We start from the raw sequence: 12,472 nt of genomic DNA on the forward strand, positions 1-12,472 counted from the left end.
TTTTATCTGAACAAATCAACACATAGCACGCTTCCCTTGCCGTGTGCTTACAAGCAGAAACAAATACTGCACCTCACAAGCAAAGCCACAACAGAGGTTGAATTAAGAGAAGTGTTAGAAAGGACACTTTGGCTGGATCTCTATAGAACAGGAGGGCCAATGCAGTTAACCGAGGCCTGTGAGAAAGCGAGAGTTTCAGCCTACAAACAGAAACAAATACTGCACCTCACAAGCAAAGCTACAACAGAGACAAACACCACTGTGATGAAAGCAATACATATTATGTACAGAATTATTCAGAAGTTCTTTAGCCACATCAAAATAGCGTGTGGCAAACATCACATGCATGGGCGTAGCAAATGGAGCAGATGCATAAGTTATACAGCAAGCATACTGTTGCGGCTTCGCATCTCCGCTGCTGATAAGCGACGATGGAGCCTAGCGACTACTAGGTATTAAAGTTTCATTCTAGCGATACATAGAAACCAAGATCGACTCCAGGAGGGCCGCCGATCAGATCAGAACAGATCAGACAAGAGCCTACTCCTCCTTCGAGGAGTGTGTGGCGGACACCGTGGAGACCATGGAGTCGACGCCGCACTTGTTGCGCACGTTGGAGCCCCTGCAGATCTTGTAGTACCCCTTGTCCCCCCAGTTCTCGCCCCACGAGTTCTTGATGATCCAGTATGGCTTCTCCTTGAAGCGGGAAGGCGCAAAGCCGGACGCCCCGTAACCGACGAGAAGGACACCGTGGTCAAGGTGCCTGCCGCAGATGTATGGGCATGACACTCCTCCGATGTATGTCTGCATGTATGCGGCATTGATACCGACTGCGCAGGAGGAAAAATATGTGTTACAGATTTCTAATGTATGGATTGATTGTTCCATGTGCTTAGAACCACGGATCTGACTTATAAACTCTGCGTGAGACACTTATACTTACTTGCCAAAGGTCCATATTTCACAAGGTTGGCAGCAATCTGTTCTTCATCAACAGCGACAACGCTGTAGTTCTGAACTGAAGCAGCAATCTTGGACTTGTCAAATTTGCAGGTACCGTCCTTCCCGGTGTAAGGGTAATCCTTTTCTCTCTCAAGGCCACCAGATTTCAACAGATAGCTGAAGGCTGAAGTCATCAACCCACCGTTGCATCCAGCATCACATGAATCAGGCTCTGATGGGTCGCACTGGAAAATTTCACAATATAATTGCAGCTTATTAAGTTGAGGCACCCATCAAGGTAACCAGGCAATAAAAAGTAATATAATTGTTTTACTACCTACGGAATGTTCCTTGCATTCGCATTGCAGAAAGAATTGTTCAATGAAAAAGCAAAAACAGCAAGGCATCGAACTAACTATTTTTCTACACAACAGTTGCACGTAATGCCAGTGGTTCTTGACTGGAGAAGATTGGTAAACTGAGATAAATACAAAGAAACATGTAGTGCCATTCAAATAAAACTAAGTAAACAGCAAGACTGGCATGTGTAAAAGGACCTTCAACAAAAGATATGCCTCGCAATGCATAAGAGTAAAATGGAGCTAGCGTTGTCCCCTTACAGGTACCAGTACAAGTCACGGAATCTTATACCATGTATTACACATACTAAATCCCATGTAAAAATATATACTCCTATTTTACGATTTGGAGTCATGGACCAAACATTGGGCACTATCAAAGGACACATCCTATGCAATTCACATCTGTCATTTCCCTTATTGGTTTGGTGACAGCAATATAAGACGTACCCAGATAAAGTCTGCTTCTTTCCCATTCAGTTACAGAGTTTGACAATATAGAAATCACCAAACAACTTAGTTAATTACACACAAAAATTCAGCGGCTATGCCTATTCTGGATAGACAGTAATCTGGATAATCCATAGAGATCAAAGTGGTACACCTTCACAGCTCGCCCACCGAATCAGTGAATAAGTGCAAGGCGCCTTGGTGAATACTGAATACTGGGTCACTGACTGATGATAGGTCTGTCTCAACCTACCCATTATCCTAATTTATGACATGCAACCACCCACCAAACATTTTTATCTTCATCTTTATTCTAGGCTTGAAGCTATCATCTCAATAAAAGGAAAGCTTTAAGCTAACCCACCCACCACCATCAAAAGGTTCTCCATGGTAAGTTTGAGGTGATTGCTATGTTGGTTATTTTGGTTATTTTCATTCATAAAGAAGTCGAACGCTTTTGTTGACTGTTAATTAGTGATATCTCACAGGATGTTGCCGCCAACCTTATCATCTCAACAAATTTCCCTTGTAAAGTTTGCCAGGGATACTGATCCCAATTCCCCTCTCAGAATTCACCTAGACTCCCCTTATTTGGTGTGTTGCCCAATCATAAACCGACAACACAGAAAAGGTCTACACCAAGAGACAAAACATAGTGATGTGCCACAAAAATCCAACCTATTCCGCAAACAATCAACCAATCACAGAAAAGAATAGAAAAGAGCCTCACCTCGTGGTCGCAGTCGACCAGCTGCTGCTCGGAGAGCACCTCCATCTTGCCTGAGGCCAGGTAGTTGGCCCCCTCCAACGCCCCGGAGGCGCTGAACGACCAGCACGACCCGCACGAGCCCTGCAAAATCAAAGGTCAGGGGGCGGAGGCCAGATCGGAAGATAAATAAAACGGCCAAAGAATCGGGGGAAACCTGGTTCTTGACGGGGCCGACGGCGCCGTGGTCCCTCCAGTCGAAGTCCTCGGGGAGGCCGTCGGTGGGGAGGACGGGCGCGTCGTGCGCCGACCCGGCCATCTCCCGCAGGAAGGATCGCCGGGTCGTCTTGAGCCCCAGGTAGGTCCGGCGGAACTCGGCCGGGGTGAGGTCGGAGAACTTGGTGACCCCGTGCTCGGCGGACGGGTCGAGCAGCTGGTGCCGGCGCGCGCGGCGGAGGTTGGCCTTGAACACGGAGAGCCGGTGCGCGTGCTCCTCCGCGTCCCGGTACGTCTTCCCGAACCGCTGCACGAAGCCGACGAACTGCGAGTCGAGCTCCAGGTCGTTGTCGAGGGGGTCGGCGCCGCCCACGACCTGCCGGATCAGGGGCTCCTCGTCCCCCGCGGCCGCCGTCGCCGGCGCCGGGGAGAGGAGGAGGCCGACGAGGAGGAGGAGAGGGGCCACGAGGCGATGATCCATTGGGGGGATTTTCTTGGTTGCTTCTTCGGGTGGGTTATCTTTGCTTCGGCTCCACTTCGTGTTGCTTTATAGGAAGTTGTTCACGGAGGTATTTTCCGTTTAGACTCCTTGGTGGTGTTCTCTTTGCAAACGGGACCTCCAAAGATTCATGGATTATCCAAAGATATTTTACTCCGCATTGTTGGTCCCACGGTATATACCCACCGTGGACGGTGGGTATGGAAAAAAAACCCGATTCGAGAGATGCAACACCCCGATTTGTGTTGACAGCCATTGACAAAAGCCGATAATCTGATGTGCATTCGGTCGCGCATGAAAACAACGTATATGCAAGACTAGGTTGCTCGCAACGAGACCAATAGGTCGACGAACAAACCAACACGTAGTCGAGTTGGAAAAAAAAACTTGGCTCTATTATCTGATATAACACATCTACCGACATCTGAATATCACCGTCATAACACCAAAACCTAACCCTAGTGAGAGGCACCGAGAAGATTGTGTTGCACCTCAAGCAACATCACTAATATAGCTAGGCATTCGACACACACAAACTAGGCTTTCCTCCACCTCCCGCCATCAAAATAGAGATCTAGGTGCCCCTTATTGTCAAGAGAAAAGGGAGATTGAGAGAATCAGAGAAATACTAGTAGAGCTATCTGTCACTATTATAAGATGTTTTTATCTTTTTTCAGGATCAGATGTATGTAGACACGTTTTAGCTTGTATGTTCATTCATTTCAGTTCGTATGTAGTTCATATTCAAATATCCAAAATATTTTATAATAGTGAGTGGAAGGAGACTAAAGTTAATAAAAATGTCATTCTAGCATATTCCTAAAACCCTTATTTCTCTAACATGTTAAGAGGACCCATTAAAATTATGCACATAGCTTCTCAATATAGTGAAAAGAGGGGGAAATACGCAAGCCCCTCTAACATCACTTTTTTAGCATCACGAAAGTTTTGCCTTCTTTTCAAGCACCCGTTGTCGACCACCTTGCCATGCAACCATTTTTCTTCTTATCTCCGTCGAATAGTCACCATACATCTCTACTCAACGCCATGGATCCCCGCTGAATAAAATGCGACATGTAGTTTGCAAATGGTCGTTGTCGTTGCGGCTTGGCCAACCGCCACCATGGTTGCATCGATGGATCTCACTACACAAGACCTTTGTTGTCGCAAACTTGTTCTCTCTCGTCATCCAGCCGTCTGAGAGAACTTCAACTGTATGCGTTGATCCTGCGCCGTCGGCTTCCACCCCGGCCGGAGCATCATGGAGTCTCTGTGCAACCCCTCCTTCCTTAGAGCAATACAAACTCAAGGTATTTGATGAATTGCTCAAGAGGTCATTTCAACTTGAATTCCTAGGTTTTAATCATATAAAATATATGTGTTGATTGCACAATTTATGTAGATGAGCTCTCTCATCCAGGAGTATTTCGAGGATACTTCACCCTCATATGATTGCAATGAGGACTTGTTCCAAGATGGTGACTTTGAGGAGGTTGCATTGTTGCTAGTTGAATGGAGGTAGAGAAAAACATGAAGAAGAAGCATCGAGGTTCGTAAATGGGGTGTCTCTGACACTCATGGAGAGATCCTTATGTGTGTCCCAGTGATATGGAAGCAAAAATAAAATAAAAAAATTATAAACTTAGTGTCTTGGCAATATAAAGGATTTGGTTGACTTGCTCTTATTCACTCTAAAATTTGCACATCGATTGGCTAATACGGCTCATCCACATTTGCATCGACTGGCTCCGATGTGACACGCATACAATTATTACTATTATTTATTTGAGGAGCTTGTCACTGCAATTTCATTTCATAATAGAAAAGTAAACGATGAACAGCATCCAGGCTTAAGGGTTCCAAATCTCAAACCAGAGAGGCACACATGACTCCTCAGTAGTATGAAAACGGAAATATTATGTGTAAAACTACATCATACAGTAGTCTCGGGTGTAACAAACTTACTGCAAAATAGGCACAAGAAACTCAAATTAGATAGGAAGATAACTAGTCTCAGGTCCAGCGGCCTTATTATGCTTCATATCAAATACTATAACTTTGGTCTCCTCTAAAGTAAACACCTTATCCATAAGGATTTGGTAAATGTCATCCAACACATCAAGTATATCAATAACTAATCTAATATCAAACATTCTAGTGCCCAAACTGTTCTTTTTTGTAGAAATAACAATAGATTTTTATCCCCATTTACACCACAAAAAAACACATCCCGTTAGGGTTCCTCTTTCCCTCTCCCATATGCGGTGGCTAGAGTACTCATCCCCTTCAAACTTCGACGAGCACGTGGATCCACCTGCCATGTACCAGTTGCTGAGGCAGTCGATGGCCGGGAGGGGGTTTCAGTGCCTCGGTTCCGACTAGTAGTTCATCTTAGGTTTTTTTTTTCTTGCAAGGGTGATGTTCTAGCGGATAGCGGTGCTTCATCTTTGAATTGGTCTTCCGGACTGCTATCCTACTTGAGTTCATCCATTGGAACGGAGTGATGGAGCTTCGATGTATATTCTTGTCATATTCTTAAGGCGACAAGGTTAGGCTTTTCTTGTCGTGTGTGCGCATCGGTCAAATTTGGTGTGAGGTGCTTCAAATCGATTAAGGGTTCTATGGCAACAACTGTGGATAGGGGTGTTTGTCTTTAGGGGCACATGCGTATAGACTTCTTGGCTATCATCAATAAGGTCAAGCCGACTTCAGTAGGATGCAACGATAACGACGCCTAGTGCTCATTCTGACGGCGATAGTGGCTGTTCGATGGCACGAGGTCCTCGATGTATTTTTATTATTATGTTTAGGGTTTTATTCTTATGAACCTTTATAATAGATGTGGGTCTTCTTTGCAAAAAAATGTCCTTACCCATGTATCACCTCATTAGAGCATCTCCAACGCCGACCCTCAAACCTTTCGCCTTGGCCCACCAAAAAAACCCACCCGTCCTTCCCGTGTTTTCCATCCCACGCGTCGCGTCGCTTCCGCGTGCCATATTCATGCCTCCATAGAACATGCAGTGGTCGTCATTGAAGCCACGATTTGACTGTACGGGAAGGCAGTGTAGACGAACGCGACCTCTCGGGCATCGCCACTTCAATGCGGACGCCGCGTCCCGAGAAACCAACTCCGGCAGTTGCGCCGCATTAAAACAGGCTGACCGCCCCATCGCATGGCAGGGCCGCAGCTATTTTAGCCGCTCTCAGGCTCATCCAAAGAACCACACCGTCCTCCACCCCCTCGCCGATTCTTTCCTTCTCTTCGACCTTTACATTCTCTTCGAGCCCAACTAGTGGCGATGTCGAAGTCCTAGTTATCCACACCGGCAAGCGGGACCGATGGGAGCAGATCGTCGAGCGGATATTGGCGCCGCCACCCTTGCTCACCGGGGCCATCGGCATCCACGACGGCGGGTTCTTCCGGCAAGGAGGAGATAGTCATCTCGTCCGACAACGAGAAGGAGCAGTCGTAGCAACGGTCACGTGTGTTGTCCGAGGCGGCGGTTACGGGCGAAGAATTCGTCCAATGGATGAAGATCATCACGAAGCGTTCGCTCCATCAGATGGGACCAGCGCCACCAACAATGGCACACATGAAGGAGGGGCCAGCGTTCCCGCCGCGGGTCCACGTTAAGCACGAGCCGGCATCCCCACTCCGGCAGGTGAACGACGAGCCGACATCCTCACTGCGCAATAGCAACCTTCACATCGGCAGCTCCGTGAAACAGGAGCTCGCGTCCCTAGCGCCTCCGCGGCGTGATACGGAAGCAGGCATTGTCCTTGCTGCGCAACGCAACCGCTACGCATGGATCCACGGGCCATCACCATCACCTCGACGCCATCGCCCTCAGATAAAAGAGGCGGTGCCGCCCGCGATCGCCAAGGCTCGTGGCCACATCCTCCACTACCCGAGAGGCGAAGGTTTTGGTGATCCCTCCGGCTCTTGGGCCATGGTGTCCGAGGCCGAGCGCATGACGCGGCAGGAGAAAAGGTACGACTGGCACAATGATGGCCTCCGCTCCGCGTTTGCCAAGACGGATGTGCGCCAGAATGAGTCTGCAGTGACCCAGACGTCGCCGTGGCGTGGGCGCTTGACCTATCACCACCACGGGGACGACCGCCAGGCGTCGCCGACGCCTTGAGGGCGAGCTTGCCAAGATCGGCAAGGAGTGGTCGCTTAGCAACTGCTCAACCAACACCGGTCGCGGCAAGGTCGCAGCGGCACTCCGCATGACGCAGTAGGAGGTGGAGCGGCTCCTCCATGAGTGGCACGCATCCGCCGGACAAGGCTGCCACGCCCCGCGGCGTCGTTACGCTGCTGGAGGGACCACGACGACGATGACGACACTGATGAAGACAACGGTGCAGCAGGGTAGGGCGGCCACGCGTGCAAGGTGGTCGTGTGGTATAGGGTTTAGGTGTTTTTTTAGTTTTTTAGTTAAATTATACGAACTTGATTGAAATCTGTTTTGATGGATTGAATTTCATCCTATTGGTATGAATTGTTGGCCGGATATATGCGGCTAGCGTTGGAACATCGTCATGTCTCATTCGTGTCTATGGATTGGTCCCTGTTTGCAAACGGATGCGAGAAGAAATTTACGCGTTGCCATTGAATATGCTCTTATTCTTATCATTAGTATATATTTATTTTTCTTTTCCTACTACTCCCTCCGTTACAAAATATAAGACATTTTAGAGATTTCACTAGGAGACTACATACGGAGCAAAATGAATAAATCTACACTTTAAAATATGTCTAAATACATCCGTATGTAGTTTATAGTGCAATTTCTAAAAGGTCTTATATTTAGGAACGAAGGGAGTAGTATATATTTATTTTTCTCTTCCTACTAGTGACTTTAGACATGAAATTAAAAGTTAAAAGCATCTCCTCCTAACAACTCTTTCTCTTTAGCATACAATTATTGTGACTGGAACTCTATGTTTGACCCGGCGGCCGTGGAAGATGCAGTGAGCTCAGACGTGAAGATAAGGATAACAGCAACCAACCAACGAACCAACAACCTCCGTTCACCGAGACGCTGATGCGATTTGCCAATCGCCGGAGGACGTCCACGACAAATTCCCCCCTCCCCGAAGGTCGTCTCTATCGGCGTTAAACAAAGGCACCGGCGTGCTCCATAGACTACTTTACTACGCGCCTTGACACACGTTCTACAGCGAGCTCCTGTCACTGACAAGTGAGCCATGGGTGCCTCTGACCGCACGTGTCAGAGAGAGAGATACATATAACAACGGTCTGCTAGGTCCTCTGGCGGAGTAGTTTAGTGATACAGTACTCGTGTATGGGCAATCGTGTATGAGTAGGAGAGCTCGCTCCCCGTCCGTTTGGGTGGGGAGTGGTGACGCCGACAGCGAGATGGAAACCGACACGTTTCGTTCGCGTTGGAAACAATATATTGGCCTAGTTTTCTACCCCCATCAAATTTATCGCCTGCGTGCGTGGTACTACTAGAACCGCAGAGCCGCTCGTGGATAAGCTATTTTTCTCTAATACTCCCTTCTTTCGGGTTTATAGGACTCAAATCTGAAATTTCATCAACCAAGATGAATTGTGAGACATTAGTTTTAACTAGCCAATGCAATATTTCTCACATATGCAATTTCCAAGGCAATAAGTATAGCATCCTTCCTTTCATTAGACTTGCATGGTGGATGTAGAAAACGATGCATGCATAGCCACTCATCTCCTTTCTTTAAACTTTATGAATTAAATATGGCATGAGACTCAAAGCACTTTAACTCACTTAGACTCAAAATGAGCCTAATATAATGAAAATCTGAAAATTTTGAGATGAACCCTATAAACCGAAAAGGAGGGAGTACTACCTTTATATTATAACTAGGACAATTGTCGGTGCGTTGCAACGGGAGATTACGTTACGAGAACACTGTCATGGTAACGAAAACAGGCTAAGAAAAATTATTTGTACATGGAACAGAGTAACATACAACTCACCATTCTAAAAGATGTACATACAGGTAATGATCCGAGTTTCACTTTGCTGAACTTTTAGATCATAATTAAACACACCCAATTTACATCCCTACATTGCATCCAACCGAGCATCACCATGTTCATGTTGTTTATCTCTAGTCTTTACGACCAGTAAAATCATATACATGAACACACCAAGTAAAAATACACCCTACTAATCTCACATAATATTTCCTTCACCTTTGTCCCAAGCATGCATACTTATAGACAACATCAAATCTCACATCCTTCAAAACTATATGAATGTATGATCGATTATTACAGAACAAAAACTGGTCAACTGTCTTTTGATAAAATAATAATATGAAAACTATAGAACTCACTGCATATACACTTTCATTAGTAAGAGTTCTCTCATAAGTCAGTGATCCTGGTAATCAGCAGAAAACTTACTAACTACTTACACATCCTGATGCAATAAAATGCATGCACCAGATCCAATAAAATAAGGATTGAACTGTAGAACCTCTAGAAGGGAGAGGAGGATACTCCGGTTGGCTGAATTTGAGAGGAATATAACAGTTTCAAATGCACCTCAGCTCTTGGGCCATCGTTCATTTGATTCGTACTCACTTGAGGGTTTCAGCGAAGAGACATATGCATAGACACACCAAGGAAGTATCCATGTTCTCAGTTAAATTTTTGTTTCTCCATCTACTTTTAAAGAATTAACTACCGTGCATCATAACTGAAACCAATAAGTATACCTGATACAAAGTAGCTGACATATTATTATTTTTGTTATAGAAATAAGAAATTTGCTCTTGTACATCCCAAAGGTCTTGGTTCCATATAACCTATGGTTAGCATGGTGGACATGTAAATAGGATAAATAAAAATGTCTAACCACTAATCATTGACATAATGTTACGTATTTCTCAGCTCAACCGCCCCACACTTTTGATGTTCAGATCACAACTAATGTTAACTGAACACTAAATGTTTTGAATAACAATTAATAATATAATCTCTCAGGTAAAGCTTTGCCAAGACAACACCATCTGAAAAGAGTCCATGTATGTATGCTGAAGCAGAATTATTTGGCCATATTTGATATCTTAAATATCACTACAACGGTGTGCATAACTTTTTAAAAGCTCCAACAAATACCACAAAATTCAGTATAGTTCAGCGAGGGATAAATATATTTATCATGTCTACCTTTGTTTGCAAAGCAAAGTTGGCCATCTTTGCATGTTCATGAAATTATTTCACGAAAGTTTTAAAACAAGAGGTGGTAGAATCTGGCCAAGGTTCGAAGTATAGTTATGTCTCCCAAGATACCCCAAAAATAGAAACAATTAGTTGGTGTTAAAAATACAATGTATACGAAGATCTAACAAGTTTTCATTGTACATAAGCATTGGTGCTCCCAAAAAATGATAAATAAAATTTTAATGTGATCTTTTTTTTGTAGGATAATTTCAAAGTATTCCATAACAATTCCCACAAGAACTTCATTGACGCCCAGAAATCTCCAAAGTGTACTGTCCAAGACCTTTTGGGCAACCCTTTCATCATCAACAATGCAGCTGAAGGGAAACCAAAGATGGTGAAAAATATATCTGAAGCACACAAAAGTACTGTCCCAAAAGGAAATTCATGCAAGGTTGTGCTATCAGCAGCCGAGAAAACAAGCGTATTGGGATCACAATCAAAGCCCCAACCTAGGCAGTAGTGAATTTTAGAGTATGGTGAAACAAACATGCCATACATAATAATCAACTTAAAAAGGGCAAGCACCACCCAAAGCATTGAACCTTGTATTGGTTACTCAATAGATAAACTCTTAGACATTACTACACAACGAGTAGAAGCATAAGAAGCACCAAAAATCAGTAAAATCAATGAAGATAAAGCATTGTCCATTATTGAAAAATGTATTCGGTATACACGGGAACTCTATGTTACAGATCTTATTATGAACCATGTCATTAGTAAAACACATACAATTGATTACCTAGCATCGCAACTCACGAGACTTGCCATGGAGCAGCCACACAAGCGCCTCACATCGCTGAGGAAGTCAATGAAGCCCTTTCAATCCTGGGCATAGAGGCCAACATAGGAGTAGAACCAAAGCAGTGTACTCCTTTGCTGCCACTCTGACCAGCAGCGCCGCACTCCTCCATGCTCTCCCGACCGGTACCAAGATGCATTTTTTCTCCGTCAAAAACCAAAGAATGAGGAGATGCAGGGGCGTCTATGACAGCACACATGACGCCGGCGAGAGCACGCCCGCATCGAGCGCGGCGCTGCCCGGATTTGGTCTGTGGCGCCGACGAGAGCAAACCCGTGTAGAGCGCGTCGCTGTCCGGATTCGGTCCGCGACGCCGGCGAGAGCACACCCACGTCAAGCGCGGCGCTGTCCAGATTCGGTCACATGCATCGGCGAGAGCACGCTCGCGTCGAGCACGACGTTGTGTGGATTCGATCGACGGGTTCACCTGGGAGTGGATAAGAGGAAGGCCGCAAGGCATCCTCCATCCTCCCGCGCCGCCGCACCGTAGTCGTTTCCGCTGCCGACAAGACCGAGTGGATAAGAGGAAGGGGATGAACACGGTCTAGATCTGGATTGGATAGGGGGTGTTTCTGAAAAAACGAGATGTTATGTCACATAAAACAGGACTGCGGGTTGATTACCATAAGACACGAGGGCTTGTCTGTAAAACTGACGCGACGGGTTTTCCGACAGAAGCAATAGCCTCTTTATTATTAGGTAAAGATATATGACGTTTCAACAGCTCAAATGAACTGCTAAAATGTCATGTATTACGGTACTGAGGGAGTAGAATAGAATATTCATCTGTTCCTAAACATAAGATTTTTATAAGAACTGTTAGACTATGTATTTGTGTAGTTTCCGTGTATATCCACGTATCTTGTGTACCATATATATATATATGAAATAGCCACATCTCTATTGGGAGTCGAGCAGTCTTACCAAACATTGTTTTACTCCTTCCGTCCCAAAATAACTATCTCAACTTTGTACTAGCTCTAGTACAAAATTATACTAAGCTTAAGACACTTATTTTGGGACGGAGGGGATACAGGGTATCCGATTAGGTTAGATCGTTCTCCTTGCTTCCGCCGCCGCCGCCTCATGGCTTTTGCATCGGGCATCGCCGTCGCCGTGATTTCCACCGGCTCGGGCGCCCCACGTGCTGTCTGGGCAGCCCCTGCCACTCAGGCCGCCCCGACCTCTCCATTTTTGGCGTCGAGGCCGCTGGTTCCTTTGCCCGACGTCTCCATGGCCGCCCCGCCACCGTCCA

General features: G+C 45.8%; 1 protein-coding gene across 1 annotated transcript; it reads right to left on the bottom strand.

Moving 5' to 3' along the window:
- Nucleotides 1-262: 262 nt before the first annotated feature.
- LOC123400121 (cysteine proteinase 1-like) lies at nucleotides 263-3,192 on the bottom strand. Its single transcript, XM_045094532.1, has 4 exons — nucleotides 2,675-3,192; nucleotides 2,482-2,601; nucleotides 944-1,187; nucleotides 263-830 (listed from the first exon to the last, which is right to left on the bottom strand). Exons 1-4 carry the CDS (start codon nucleotides 3,152-3,154, stop codon nucleotides 541-543), a joined length of 1,134 nt encoding a protein of 377 aa, XP_044950467.1. The 5' UTR covers nucleotides 3,155-3,192; the 3' UTR covers nucleotides 263-540.
- Between the last annotated feature and the right edge of the window lie 9,280 nt (nucleotides 3,193-12,472).

This window comes from Hordeum vulgare, chromosome 5H, assembly GCF_904849725.1.
Source record: "Hordeum vulgare subsp. vulgare chromosome 5H, MorexV3_pseudomolecules_assembly, whole genome shotgun sequence".
NCBI lineage: Eukaryota > Viridiplantae > Streptophyta > Magnoliopsida > Poales > Poaceae > Hordeum > Hordeum vulgare.

Bases quoted from the DNA above. Each gene is read 5' to 3' on its own strand.
- LOC123400121 (XM_045094532.1), bottom strand. From the start codon at position 3,154: ATGGATCATCGCCTCGTGGCCCCTCTCCTCCTCCTCGTCGGCCTCCTC. The intron at 2,602-2,674 runs GTTTCCCCCGAT...TTGATTTTGCAG, and splicing joins TCGGCCCCGTCAAGAACCAG to GGCTCGTGCGGGTCGTGCTG. The intron at 1,188-2,481 runs GTGAGGCTCTTT...GAAATTTTCCAG, and splicing joins TGGTCGACTGCGACCACGAG to TGCGACCCATCAGAGCCTGA.